This window comes from Embiotoca jacksoni, unplaced genomic scaffold, assembly GCF_022577435.1.
Source record: "Embiotoca jacksoni isolate LCO1_2020_lvr unplaced genomic scaffold, fEmbJac1.0.p SCAF_15, whole genome shotgun sequence".
Taxonomy (NCBI): domain Eukaryota; kingdom Metazoa; phylum Chordata; class Actinopteri; family Embiotocidae; genus Embiotoca; species Embiotoca jacksoni.
Window position 1 is genome coordinate 4,329,436 of NW_027185285.1, and position 15,606 is coordinate 4,345,041.

The window sequence follows — 15,606 nt, forward strand, 5'->3', positions numbered from 1 at the left end:
CTTCCCCAGTCCCCCTCCACCAGCAGGTTGTTTAATACTTTCCAGATTTCAGCATGCCTTTAGCCTCCTGGAAGAGTTGCAAGTCTGCTGATGGAATTTGGCAGAAAAGGTTGTGGGTCCAGGCAGGAGCTCCTGATACAATACACCTAAAGGCAGTGAGCGCCTCCCATTGGTGGCTCGAGAAATAAAATACAGTTTTCAAAGAAAGCTGGAAACGAAATGACATTTGACAGCCTCAGAAGCAGATGAGAAACTACACACAGGGTGTTAGAGAGGGAGAAACAGCTGCAAGGCAAGACTCAAATTACAATGAGTATAATGCGGCGGGGGAGGGAGGTGAGCTGAGGCCCCTGAACAAATCAGCAGTCTCCGGTGTAAAGTTCAAATCTGCGGAACAATTTGAACAGTTATGTTCACGTCCTGCCTCTCACTACAAATCACCCAAATAATCTCATTTGACAGTCTTGAGTGATGACTTGGAGACATTCCTATAACTTTTCCGTAGACATTGCAAAATGTGGGCGAAATACCGAGATATGAATGACATAAAAAAAAAAAAAATCAAATAAAAGCGCAGATCTCAATCGATGTGATGCTGTTGGCTGTAAGGCAGCAAAGAGGTATTAATCCCCCAAAGTCAAAGCCATAACACTGACACACCCATCACCAGAGACGAGTTTCACACAACCACTAGATGGCAGTAAATAACAAGCTTTAGATTAAGTGGTTCGCTCCGTGGGGCTACACCAGTCAGCAGCAAAAAGACAATGATATATAATTAATTTACAAGGGGAGATTAAAAACAAGATTCGAAGACATTTTTTTTTTTTTTTAAAGTGTCAGTTATTCTCAAGGAAAAAACTCACAATCTGCAAGAAGAATAATGACTTAATACAGGCAGAGAAAAGAAGGATCGATACCACTGCTGGTTTCTATTGACCACAACAATCAATATAAATGGCCTGTTTTTACCACAAGTGTAAGAATAATGACTTTTTCAAGCCCCGTGGCAGATTTGACACTGGCATAATGTGACTATGAAAAACTGAATGGAAAGAGATTAAACATCCCCTAACGTGGAGATGAAAGACAAAGAGAAACGGAGCGGCGCTCTCAGCATGCAGTTTTAATGTGGAGGGATGCAGGGTGAGACCTTCAACTGTCTGCAGTGAGTGTTAACCAAACATAGTGCGCTGAACTTTGGCCGAGCTGTGAGGAGCTCAGTGGTGCGTGAAAAGCCGAAGCGTGGCCTGTGAAATCAAAAGTGACAGGACAGTTTTGAATCCATGATGATGATTAGGATCCTGGTCTGAGGTGACTGCAAGACTCATCCATCCTCCAATCAGCACTGTGAGAAAAAGTACCTGTCATTGCTGTTTATCAGTGCAGCTCTCCGCCGTGATAAACGCTTCCTCCTCCATCCATCTTTTACACCTCTCAAGTCTGCACTGATGAGAATATATGGAGGTTATCAGAAAACAGAGCTTTTTAAAATAAGCCTTACATTTAGATGCCCCGTCCCCTCTCTCTCTCTCTCTCACTGACAAATTTACTCATGAGTCATCCCATCATTTTTTCAGCTTGTATATTTAAGGGATGTGTCCAACCAAGACCACTAAGGTCTCAATTGCTTCCTTCCTTCCTCTTCTGGGAGAGCCAATGAATAGTGACAGGAAACAGAGGAGGCACTCAAGGAATTCCTTTGTTGATGTCACTAACCGAATAGCACTTGTGATGTACTGGCACAAAAAAACTGTAATAAAATACATGGCAATAACGATATTCAGGCTTTCTTTTATTGAAAAATAGAGGTTATTTTGGATAATACAGAAAAAGAGGCCGTAAATATACAGAAAAGAAGACAACAGTAAGGCATAATAAACAACATGATACGGAAACACAGACAACCTCTCATTCACACAAAATTAACCTTTAAAATGACCTTGTGTAGTGTGTAAGTGATGAATATCCAGTTATACAAATTCATTACTTCCCCTTTTTTTCTTTTCCTGCAGGACATTACATCTTTGAATACAATTTATCTTTTTTTCTTTTAACCTGCAAGCTGAAACTCAATCTTACCTTGTATTTAAAAGCAACTATGCAAACAGAGAAGGAAATGACACACATCTTTTTGACAGGCTCTCCCAAAAGTGAGTTTCACAATTGGAATCATTTTTTTGGCTTGAAAATTAGAATTTGGCACATCTGTCAGTTTCAGTTAAGGCAGTGAAATCAATCAGCGCAAGTAAGCCTCAATACTTCTGGCCATGGCTCTTAATGATGCAAGAGATACAGTCAGGCTGCAATGACTATGCAACTTGCACCATTTTCTTAATACTCTCACATCTATTGCTGGCTTTTTTTTTTTCATCCACTTTTCGAACAGACATGACACAAACGTGGCAGAGTTCTTTTCAACGATAAAAAACCCCAAAACACAACAGGTATCAAACACCAAATACAAGTAGTGTCTGATTTAATTGTACCTGCCGGTACTCTTGATTTTCATCCAAACATACCCTAAAGCACTACTCGTATGTAGTGCTGAAAACTGTACACAAAGGCAGCCCCTTGACTAATGAGTATCAACATCTTTTACACAGTTCAGTTGCACCACTGCAGTTGCTCGGATGTACGACATAAAAACAAGGAAGGAAGTGGTGATCAAACTCTTTTCAGTTTCAACTTGAAATGTAGAAGGAAAATAGCCAATTTGTGTTAGTTAATCATCAAAAAAAAGAGGAATATCTCCCATTCGAAAAGAGATAACCAACATAGGCTGATACACACTGCTCTTCACACTACGGTTTTCCTGTGGTAACACCACCCTTTATAGTTCATCCAGCCCAATGCATTGCCATTAGCTTTACAGCCCTGCCTTTCTCTAATTTACTGAGTCTAAGCCTGTGTGGCACCCAGTGAATTGAAAACACGAGAATTTTAGTTTGGGCTTTGTGGTCCGGGTTTTACAGCAGGAAATGGCAGCCTTTGAGCAGCAACACAGGGACCCTGAGTTACATAAGGGAGAAAAACTCTGATAGAGCTACGGCACTACTATAATATTTCCAGATGACAGAGGCTCAGTGCAGGGCCTCGCACTCCAGTGACAAACACAGCTCCCTTTATTGTGACAAGATACCCACCAGTGATCCTGTTGTGACAGAGGCCTTCTGTTCAGCTCAGGCCTCATGATGTCCCACAGCCAGAAAAGAAAGCGCGGCAAGAAGAGAGGCGAGCCAAATGAAAAGAGCACATGTGACACGTCAAGTGAGAGGAGAAAGAGAGAGAGAAAGGGTGAGCAGAGTTTTAGTTGTGGAAAGTGTTTTTGGCTTTTTTTTTGCCTAACAAAAGTTCCTTTCTAACCAGTTCTCCCTGCTTAGTTCTGGAATACTTCATATTCAAAACGCGTCTGCCCTTCCACTTCAGTTCCCGCAGTGTTCAAAAGGGAGAGACGTATAGACAGACAAACACAGAGCGGAGTTTAAGGCTCTCTGACAGATGGAGTTTGGGCTCGTCCTAAAGGAGTAGTCACACTTTCTTTGGCGCCCTACAAAGTAAGAGCCCTCCATTTTCTTCACAATCCCATCCCCAAAGTACGTGACTAAAGTGTCTTCTTCCCATTCAAGTGCAAATCCACACTGTCAAAGGACTTGCCAGTTTCACATGAAACCCTTCCGCAGCTCGGCCGTTTTTCCTTTTTTTTTTTTTTTTTTCAGAAGGCTTTGGACTCTCACACACGAATCTCATCGTCTTCATCCTCCAAGAAAGAGGAGAAGTTGCTCTCCTCTTCAGGCGGGGCACTGAACGTGGCGCTGTCAGTGTCTCCTGCGTAGGTCTGGCTGTTAGGTTTCTCATCCAGAGCAGCAGAGCCAGAGCTAGACATGGAGCAACTGTCTAGGTGCTGCAAGTGTTTGGGCCGTATCTCGGGGGTGTACTCTGGGGTGTAAGGTCCTCCGTCCTCAGGCCTCAGATCAATAGAGCTGGCAGGATCCATTAATTCCTGCTGCTGCTCTTCTGCTGCTTCTTTGTCTGCCTCCATCTGCTCCTCTGTATCCTCATCTTTTTCCCTCTCTACACTATCCTCTTCCTCGCCGTGGGTGCTGAGGGGTGGTGACGCACGGCCCTCGCTGCTCTTGCCCTCCTCATAGCCAAGATCATCCTCCTCCTTCTCCATCACCCCCAGAATATCACCCAGCATAGAGGGTCCCAGGTCAACGTGAAATGACATGACCGACTCGGCATGCTTCATTCCACCTCCGTAGTGATAGGAGCTCTCCGGCAGCTCTGTCAGCTCACCAAAGGTTCGTTCTTCCAGTTCTAGGAAGTGAGAGGCTGCAGCTGCACCGCTCCCATCCAACTCCCCATGCTGTTTTAATGGACTGGAAGACAAACTCTTTGCCACCATACTGTCCCCTCTGTCTTCATCGTTGAGAAAAGGCAGCGACATGGCATTTTTCACATAGGTGGGTGATCCTCCATGGCCCAGCAGGGCATTATCTCTCTGTTGGTCCACTCTGTTCACCGACTGGGAGCGCTTGCTGCTCCTAAAGGTGCGTGACAGGAGGCCGGGCCGAGGCGAGCGGGGGAAGGATGTGGTCTCGGGTGGGGGTTCTCCCGAGCGTGTGCTCAGAAAGGATGTGTCTCCAAAAGCGTCACCGCTGCGGCCTACATGCATGGTGTGTCGAAAGTCACCCAGGGGAGCGCTGATCATCTCCCTGGTCAGGTCCATGCGTGAGCGACGCTTCGTCTGGGAGGACGAAGACACGAGCTGTTTTAAGATCGGCATGGCGGCTGGCTGATTAGTTGTTTCGTTTCGCACAAACAGGTAGTCAGGCTACAAAAAGATCATCCAAATCTTCAACAGGATCTTTGTAAGAGACCTTGAAAAGCAGACGGAAGCTCCTTAATTCCAGTCAGCCTGGGAACCTGAAAAAACAAAACATATTAATTTAGACAGAGCCTGAATTAAAAGGGCAGTCAAACTAACAACAACAACACTTAAAACACTTCAAGTCAAACTACTTCAAGTACCGGTGACACATTTACTAGTGTTAAATGAAGAATGGCCTGAATCAATTGCAAAAGCCAGAAATCTATAATCTGTCTAATGCACAGCTTTCACATCAGGTTTTCATATTTGGCTTTTTAATACCATAAAATAAATAAAAACACTTCTAGGAATTTCAAATGTTCCACTAATTGCAAGAGCTGCAGCTATCAATTATTTAACTCTGTAATGAGAAGCTGCACTCTTCCAACATCTATGTGAGATGACCTCTAAAATGCACTGGAAAAAAGATGGGGAACACCACAGGATTTCACTTTAAAACAGCATTGAGAGCAAAACACCAACCACAGACCAACATAAATCAGAGAGGAACAGCTGAGTGCTGCCAGGGATTTTGTGGTGCAAAGCTCAATTTTGACTGCACAGCAAACATTATTAAACGATCAAAACAATATCTTCCAGTGATGAAAAGTCACTTATACAAGCATCAGAGAACATTAACACCCCGTTAACTGACTATAAAAATCCATTAATTTGACAAATGTAGGTGGAATTGTGATCAGAGAAATATTCTCTAACTATCTTCTCCTTAGACAACAGTGTTTAAGCCCCAGGAGGTTTGTGATTGACAGCTGTTCGAAAATGTGTTTCTACATTATTGAAAAGGCCCGACAGAAGAATCAGCAACACAGAGTGCCAGCCAGACGCTGCTGCTTCCTCAGGTGGTGCACTGTACGACAGGAGCAGGGTGTCTCATTAACTACCCATCCCAACATGTAAAATACACATGAAAAGAAAGCTGTCATGGCGGTCTGCAAAATGAAATGCAAGCCACAGACAGACATCAAAAACACATGCGCATCTGACTTGTGGGCGGAAAATCTCTATGGTTACACGTAAGCAGGCCTGAAGAAAACGCTTACCTTGCCTTCTTAGGAGTACACCTCTCGGGCCTGCCTCTTTCTTTGTTTATTCACGATCATCAATACAGTCAGCAACTTAACCTTGACTTTGGATTTCTCACAGGGAAGCTTTCAAAAGCAATTTAAGTCACACTTGTTTTTAGTAGAGGTGCTGCTAGTAGATCTCAGTCGTTTAACGTGGCAGGCTTTTTAGCGCATTGACCTCATTCTTCTGTCTCTACCCTGCCTTTGCCAGCTGAGCCTCTTCCTGTTAATGCATTCACCTGCTTTGGTTTCCATAGTAACACCCTCCTGCAAGCAAGCAACCGCATTTCCTGTCATAGGTTGCAAAAGGCTTCAGGCTTCAGGCTTCATGGTAGCACGGCCTTCTGTGTCAACAGAGACTATACCCCGATACTGGTCAAAATGCCACTCAATATAAATACAAAAATGTTCCAGTACTGTGGACAAAAAAGATAATTATCTCCATCAAGAAAAACATATGTGAAAGACTGCAGCATTTTGACTGAGGCTGGGACACAATGTGAAAACTTTCCATGAACTCCAACTGTTCTCACCAACACTCACAAAAGTCAGTGCAGAAACATGTTTATTATTGTAGCTGCCTGTTCAGATTTGAGGAAATAATGAAGGGGAAATAATTCCCACACAGCCAAAAAAACAACAGATTTCTCTCAAACTAGTTTCTCCTGGGTGGCAAAAACAGTGAAAAACAACCAGTGGATCCAACAAGTGCAGATGGTGAAAGCCCGCCTCCCACTCCTTTATCTCAGCCCCCAGGGTAGGATAAAGCTAAAAATGCTTAATGGTATCCATTGCAGCGACATGAATGGAGAAATCTGTTACAGACCACCAGACAGAGTTCACCAGCTGAATCTAAACCAGATTCAGGAAGCTCTGCAGCTCCACATCTACATCAGACCTGACTAAGAGCTTTATTTATAGCGTTGTCAATCTTCGCGGAAGTGAGCGCATGCACGTGTGGATGCACGAGTGAATGAAGAAGTGGAAAAGGGCCTGAGAAGGCCGCAGTTAGCAGCGTGGGAACCACATGGTTACAGAATGGGAGGGAGGGGTTGACTTTATAAACATACTTTCACAACACTCACGGTCTGAGTGCAAGAGAGCCCACTGGAGACGCTGAATGTGGGACAGGAACGAATGCAACACATCTGCATCATTTTGTTTTGACAGTGATGCTCCTAAAAAACTAACACACACACACACACACACACACACACACACACACACACACACACACACACACACTTCACTGACCTGCCGATGTCGATGTCGAGCCCGCTGCATGATACGTTCAGCTTATGAGGTTGACTGACCTGCCTTGATGTGGATGTGGTATTTCTGAACTGCTAAGTATAAAGTTGAAGTGCATGCATGCATGGAAACATGAGCACACTGGGAATGTTTCCAAACTCTCACCAATGCTGCGTCACTTCTCTCGTCTTTTCACCCCTGCTTGCGTAAAGGACATGTTAGCCCATTTCCCCAGATGTACGAATGACATGGATATATGATGTTAGCTCCATTTATCTATCACGTAACTCAATTATCAATATAAATACATAGAGCCTGGGTCTACAAGTGGCTCTGCAGTACATCTGCCTAAATATGTTATGGTCATAGCCAAATAAATACTTAATTCCTTATATCTTTGTGAGGAACAAGCACAGAAATAATGAAGGAACTACAGAGAAATACGTTGTTCTGCTTCTACTGAATGGATAAAAGGGTGAGCATAAATCAAACAGTAACTTCAGTAATGCAGCAGATATTTCGTAACACTATAGACAGATGCTACATCAGAGGACGTGAACAAACAGTTGCTGCAAGCTTAAGCTATGAGTCAAAAGTCACTCGTGTAATTAACACGCATCCATTAAGTTTTTATGGCTCGGGTAACGCACACAAAAAAAAAACTCATTATAAGACTGAATTTATATGCACAGCAGAACCTCCAGATCAAGATCAGAGAGAAATATTGACGGCCTGGGTAATTTGTGTTAAAGACGAACACAACTTTTCACTTTTTGTCAATACTGCCACACTACGCCACTCAATACTAATTTGCAAGCAATTACTCACAGACACAAACACTCTCTCAAACGTGACTTATGGCCCATTTCCAGAGCTAAGCATTGCTGCACTTTCTTTGTGCTTAATTCGTCCTGTGTGTATTCCACTGTCTGGTAGAGGGAGGCTGATGCAGCGGTGGTTGTAATGGTACAGGCTCCCTGTCTGGATCATTTGAAGCCACTGACCTGGATGGACAAGCCGATGACCTGAGGGTGAAATGACATGAGGGGGTGGGAGACCACACACACACACACGCATACACACATTTGTGTGTGTAAAAACAGGAAGACGACTGCTGTGCCCGAGCCTGAAAACTACTCTAATGATCAGACTTTTGCAAACATCCCAATTCTTAGTGAAAATGTATGCCCACATCTTTATGTGAAACATCCGCAAGAGGTATACAGTTGTTCAGTAATAGTCAAGCACAGGCTCTCTCTCTCTCTCTCTCTCTCTCTCACACACACACACACACACACACACACACACACACACACACACACACACACACACACACACACACACACACACACACACACACACACACACACACACACACACACACACACACACGCTCCAGTAATTAAGCAGACAAATGGCCTCTGTATGATAGGTATCTGCCATGCAACTCGGTTAGTGGGCCTGAATATCTCATTTAGGAAGGAGCAGCCAAAGGATAAACAGTGGAAATCACATTATCTCTCAATCACGCAAATGGGGAACAACAGACATCAAGCAGATGATGCCCTCTCAGATAAAAACAGCAACGAGGAAGCATGCTGCTCTGATGAGAATTCACAAATAAAGCCCTCCCTCCTGCATTATATTTGCATGAATGCTAAATTTAGTTCTCATTTAAATGTTTCATTTGGGTCACTTGAAGAGACGTGCCATTTGCTTGTGGTGTTGTGGATTGAGAGTAAAGTATTGACCTGCAGGGTGTCATGGGTGACCTCCTGCCCGAGCACACATTTCATCATGCCCTTTCTCCACCACGCAGCTCCTCTATGTACAGCGAGAAAACCAAGAGCTTATTTTGGATGTGTAAATCTTCTCTGGTGTAAAGAGCAAGGCAAATCTAAAATCTGTAATTGTTGAATGCTGAATATGATGCCGAAATAGTGGGCACTTTGCACTTGCTAATAAGTCATGTTCTCAATAAACTTGGCAATTTTCTGTTTTTTCCTTTTCTTTTTCTGCAAACAACTATTTCATCCTAATTCAATTTAGAGCTAAAATATTTAACCAATTAGTCAGTCAACAGAAAAGTCGAATTTAGTCCTTTTAAAAGAAAAAAAAAAAAGTGTTCCGGTTCAACCAATGTGAAAATGTGCTGCTTTTCTCTGTTTTATATCATTTTTAAATGAATATTTTAGGGTTTTGAACTGTTGGTCTAACAACCCAAGACAGCTGAGGACATGATGAGAATGTCTGCAAACATTTTACAGACACAACAAATTGACTGTGAAAAAAATTGCCAGATAAATCAATAATGAGGTTATGTCTCCATTGCAGCCCGACTCAAATCTGGAAATTGTGCACACTAAAACAACTATTTCCCAGAAAAAGACCATTTTTGATTTGCCTTAAATCCTGAGGAGATGAATAAAACACCCCAGTTCCTCCAAACTAATGCCTCGGAGTACAGGGAGGAGAAGATAAAAGGCCTTTTGTGAGTATTTCTCAAACTAAGACAGCAAAAACCTCAGATATTAGCGGGGGTTTTTTTCCTTCTGCGCCCGCTTGTACCTGGCAAGCTGGTGTTAGGCAGTATGTTATGCTAATGTCACACCCCACCCAGCACGGCACTCTGATCAGCAAGGATCAAAGAACAACAGATTTTTAGAGCCTCCATGTTAATAGAAGTGGCCGTAGGTTTTTGAATTGGTATTCAGGTTGGTGACTGCTAAATCTAGCTATCCTTACATCACTGAGTGGAATATTTGAGGTAAGCAGCTCAGACTTAAACTCGCAAGATCTCAACAGTGTTTTAAAATAACAGTCGCTGTACTGGTAAAGGGTACATGCGACTTTAAAGACCCCTTAATTCCACAAAATCAGTGTGGAAGCTAAGAAAACAACCCATGAAAAGTGCCATCACAATCATCAACGGCTGACTGTTAGTGACACGAGCAGATCAGCTGGAAGAAGGAAAAGTGACAGACGGATGAAGACCAGGACAGAATGCGACACTGTCGCTTTTAAAAGAGACCCGAAAGCCAATGAAAGGCTTCCTGGCAGAAAACAGGCCTGCAGCGAGTCAGCTCGACGTCTACCAGCTGACCTCTGATACCCGAGAGGAGATGACTTGTCTATTTTACATTTACAGCCAACACAGCCTCCAGACATGACACTCCATCTCTTTCTCTGTGTGCTCCACTGTGATAAAGTGTCAGCTTTAGTTTTTTATTGTAGACACAAACAGCAGACGACAGAGAAGAACGCTGTATTCTACTTCAACAGATACAAGAATGAGAAGTATTCTGTAGGTTAAATACGATTGATAAGCATCATTTTAACGGATCTACAATGCCTCTTTATACACAAAACAATGTCACCCATGCCGTCACTGCTTTTATCATCTCTGATCCGAGTAAAAGTTACAATCACGCTACTGAAATTTCAGCCAGCATGACTCAGCATCAAGGTCGTGTGCACAGGGCAATGCCATGGAAATACAAATGGAGGGTGGAGGGACGGAAATTGGCACCACTCTGGCTTTTAGAGTGTCTCAACATAATCAGAGGGAGCGAGAAAGCTGGTTCACACTGGCGATACCGACAGCATGGCAGAAACAACCACTTAACATTATTTTGAATGTTTTAGGTAATGAGAAACAGCTACAACCTTTCCAGCTTTTTTTTATTCTGATCCAGCTGGACCTGCAAGGTCAACGACCGGCCTCGGGTCATTTACAACTGTCCCTCTCTGTGCAAAGACGTCCGAGCACTCTTAAACTCCGGGTGCACACAGAATTGCAAGAACATGACTAATTACTAGCGAGATACGCAACCGACACCAGTTGCCTCAAAACAGCTATTTTCACATAGCTGCACTTGATGGGAGTGTTTCATGGACAAACATGTTCGCGGGTATACGTCCACAGGAAGGGCAGGGAGAAAATGAGGCAGTAACCCCTGCCTCATCTCTCTGGAAATCTTCTAAGCCTGCCCTTCCTGACCACTCAATGTAAACAAGGCTATGCTCCATCATACTGTATTACAGATGAGCTTTCCAAACAAACATCCCAAAAACTCCATCAACGCTCGGTTTTAATAACCTGCAGGGCTGTGGCCCGGTGCTGACACGATGTGTTCAACAACAGCTCTGAATGCAACATGTATAAGTTCATGGCCTCCCTCGTGTTCGGTGGCTTTAATTATTTTCAGCGATGAATACAACCGGATCTTCTCTACAGCGGGTAGCTGATGACAGCTCTGGCTTCGGGCCCAGGTGTCTGTATCGTGGGTGTCTCTATGAAGGTGCAGCAGAAGAAGAGTGAGGTTACATTTTGAAACAGTCAAGAGGAAACCTGTGCCCCTTGATGGAAAGAATGCAGGTAAATTATGGGATTTGGGGACTCTAGCTTTACAGCGTGAGAGTGACATAATTACAGGGTCAGAAGAGCAGAAAAGCAAAAAAAAAAAAAAAAAAAAAAAGGCACAGGTTGGTGAAAAGTCAAAGTGGCAGTTATCAAAGGACGGAGGCCCCTCTTTCACTAAAGATGTTACTTATTTTTTAAATACAAGAATACTTCAACATGTATAAGGCGACTGGTGCCAGCAGAGGGGCAATCTACAGAGCCGCTCTTCAGTGACTAATACGTGCATTTAATCAGAGTTAATTATTGAATAAATGCAAATCAAATGAAATAACCGAGTAGGTTTCTGATAAAGATCAACTTCTAAAACTTTCTCTGACCGTGCCTGCAGCACTGCAGTTAAAAAAAATATATATATCCCTGGCATTGTCTATTGCTACAACACTCTGCACTATTTGCATCTAGTTACAAGGAAACAGGATAGCAGTAGAGAATACACATTTCCTCCAGCTAACCAACCAACCCCAGAATACAGAGGTCACAAAGCAGCATGTTGAATAAGACCAGAAAACAATGCAGCCAAACAAACGACACAGGAACAAATAGAGCATTCACACACTGATACATGAGACGCCCTTAGAATTATATGTCGGGACAACAAGGTCATAAAAAAGGTAGGTGGCAGTCATGAACTGTGGCCTTATGTCACAAGTCTAGCCATGTATAAATTGTGAGTAAGAGAGCGAGAGAAAAAAGTTCTAGTACTAAACTATTAAATTAAACTGGTAAACTTCCACTGTTCTTGGATTTATGTGTGTGCAACTAAAGTAATGACAAAAACATGCTACTTTAACTCCCTTTCCTTCAAAAGACTTGTCATATAGGCAGACCTGTTCTCTGTAATGATCCAGAAATTCACTATCACCATCCTCACAGGCATTCCAGGAAAAAAAACACAAAAAAAACAGTTTATATTGGTATTTCCTGGAATGTGAAGGGGCTGGACAGGATACACACTTTGCCTCAAATGAGCACACAAACTGCAGACATGTTTAAACACGGGTGCAGGACTATACACTCATGTGGCCACAAATAACAGAGTTTCACTCCAGTGCTACCACAGTAGTGTTTTCAAATGCTGGTTATCTCAAAATTAAAAGTGAAGCGCACAAATTTGCTCACTTTTGTAAACAAAATTATGAGCAGGTTGTGTTTCCTGGGACAAGTGCCAGCAAACGCTGTCTACACTGTGCTGTGCCCAATAACAGAGTGCTTGCCAGAGTGTCTGACACCACCAGGAGGAAGGATAACTTTCACCTTCGGGCGCTTAACACATCTCCGGAAGGCAATTAGATGCTTTGTAATTCATGAAACACAATACAGAAGACAGAAGAGGGAGCAGAACCTGGGCAGGCTAGTTCAAAATGTGTTGCTTCTACTGAAAGGCATTCAGAGGCACTACTGGGAAAAAGTAAACAGGCTAAGGCTATGGCACATAAATCTTAGCGATGACTCTGGCTTGTTTGCTGTGTCATTGACCTGAATCCACCACAGTGTCCAGGCCTGCAGCGAAATCTGACATCTCACAAAGCCCTTGCATGTTTTGGACAGAACAGGTCAAATGTCACATTTAAAGCTGCAAAAACAAAGAGAGCCACCCAATTTGCCTCACAAGCAGAGACGTCTGTTAACATTATCTCCTCAAAACAATTGCTGTGAGCTCTAATCAGGATAGCGGTGATGGAGTGACTGACCTGAAGTCCATCACCTTATGTAATACCGGTTCAATGAGCTCATCACACACCACCCCTACCAAGAAAACTGAAGTCTACAGGCTCTGGGATGATTAACTGGACAAAGATCACGTGTTCAGCATGTGTGGGCAGAGAGTGTGGCATTTCTTTCAGTCATCTGATCATGTTAACACCACATTACAGACATCCATACAAACTCCAGTAAAGACACATTTCATTCACTCTAGTTTACACAAGTGTTTCAAAATATAAGCATTGAGGAAATATACATGCCCATTCCAACCATTATGCACAACAAAACAAGAAGTCATCATACACATTTTGGCCTAATTCTTACTAATCTTTAAGTTTGGCTCACAAATGAGGCCTAATGGAAGTATTCTTTTGTATGTTATAAATTAAACAAAAGAAAAACTGTGCATCACTTTTAGCTTCAAGAGATTTCCAAATAATACAATAACAAAAGGAAATCCCTTTGTTTCTGAGATGATGAGAACAAAAAAAAGCTCCATTTCCCCGATAAAGAAATGCTCCAGAGAAGAAAAATTATAAGAACAAAAATAGTAAGTGATAATATGTATCCATTTTTTTTTTTTAAAGCATGTGATTCACTCTTGTGGTTATCACTGACTTGTGACTGGTTTCATCTCATGACAATAAAGCGCTGATTATGGGTGGGTCAACGACAGGAGAACAATAATAGCTGGCCAAAAGGCGTCAGCAGCGTCGCGCACCGTGCGATCAACCGAGCCAGAGATTAGAAAGCCCGATACAAAAAATACAAAAACATAATGAGCTGCATACACAGATTTTTTTTTTTTTTTTTTTAAAAAAGGTGAATTTCAGGCCGGGAAGTTAAGCGCAAATCAAAAACATTTAAGCGGACGTGCTTACCGAGCATCTCATTCATAAATGCCGGGTGCTGCTCCACTTGTAGGCCCCCAGCAGGTCGACAGTGGGGGTGCATTCATCAGACGAAGTGAGGTGTAAGACGCTCAGATCTGCGCTTCCTACTCCAAACAACGCTGTTAAGAGCAACGGGCCTTGAGATTTATTTGAAGAAAAACACTAAAACTGGTGTCACAGCATCCTCACATACGGTGCTTCTGCTCTGGAGCGCTATAACTCACTACACTGCCTCCTGCCGTAGTGTGTTTGAACACGCCCTCTTTACATGGCTCCTTAAAGAAACAGGGTGCCAGCATGGGGCCACTCAGACTGTCTGAATTTAACTCCCTGCACTACAGAAGGTGGAGTCTGCGTCACCAATGACACAGAAAAAAAGAGACCAGGAGAATACAATTTTAGTCCCACCACGGTGTGATATTTCGGGATTAAACGGGATTAAAATACTACATTAAAACCAGATTTAGAAATGTTTTCCATTTAACCCATTTTTTTTCAGCAGTCAAGATTACAGGCTTTAAGCATTCTTTCTATCAACGTATTTTACAATAGTCTTTCACTTTATCTGCATTGGATAAACCTATTAATGCTGCTGAGTTCACATTTCACTAAGAGTGAAAATACACATCCTTCATCAACATCAGACATTTGAAAAGACGGAGGACAAAATAATATCCTTCTTGCAGTGCCCATCCAAGACACTACTTTGGAGAAACTTCATTGACCAAACAATTCAACAATGGATCTCTATGTGCAGATCTGTAAACACTAACACTACAAATTGCAAAGGCAATTAAGACAAATCAGGCTGTGTTTGTGCAGGAAACTTTTAATCTCAGTGGGATTAAGGTAAAAATATTACTCTCCAAAATTGCTTTAAAGTGAGTTGTGTCCTGGCTTCCTGTCTTCCTGTCTTCCTGTCTTTTAAACCTCAGATCTTTTGTCAGACTGAATACACAGACTGAATACACTTTGAGGAAAGCCTCCAGTCATGTATCACTTTCAGACATCACTCAAAATGTAATTGAGTGAATGAAGTGTTTGTTCGATCTTGTGTATTCCAGGTTGATCAGATGCCCTCAGTCAATCACTCATTCATACCTTTTACAGTCGAGGAAGACTCTGCATACACCCTGAGCTCCAGAGAATGGAACGTGTGAATTGTTGATAATTGTCAAAGGTCAGAAGTCCCTCTACCTGGACAAAATGACCATTCACAGTTGTCTTTCACTGCCATTTAGTCATGTGAGTCTATCTACCCATACTGCTCTTTAAAACCGCTGTTCTTTCCATAATGTTGTGAGCTGCAAGGACAGTATCAATCACACACAGTCAAAGGTTATTTCCTGCCTTTGGCTATGTTCCCAGAATGCTCTG

The 15,606-nt window shown here is 42.7% G+C and overlaps 1 protein-coding gene across 1 annotated transcript; it reads right to left on the reverse strand.

Moving 5' to 3' along the window:
• Window positions 1-1,774: 1,774 nt before the first annotated feature.
• Window positions 1,775-14,462, reverse strand: cdc42ep4a (CDC42 effector protein (Rho GTPase binding) 4a). Its single transcript, XM_069148993.1, has 2 exons — window positions 14,218-14,462; window positions 1,775-4,929 (listed from the first exon to the last, which is right to left on the reverse strand). Exon 2 carries the CDS (start codon window positions 4,787-4,789, stop codon window positions 3,734-3,736), a length of 1,056 nt encoding a protein of 351 aa, XP_069005094.1. The 5' UTR covers window positions 4,790-4,929; window positions 14,218-14,462; the 3' UTR covers window positions 1,775-3,733.
• Between the last annotated feature and the right edge of the window lie 1,144 nt (window positions 14,463-15,606).

Bases quoted from the DNA above. Each gene is read 5' to 3' on its own strand.
- cdc42ep4a (XM_069148993.1), bottom strand. From the start codon at position 4,789: ATGCCGATCTTAAAACAGCTCGTGTCTTCGTCCTCCCAGACGAAGCGT.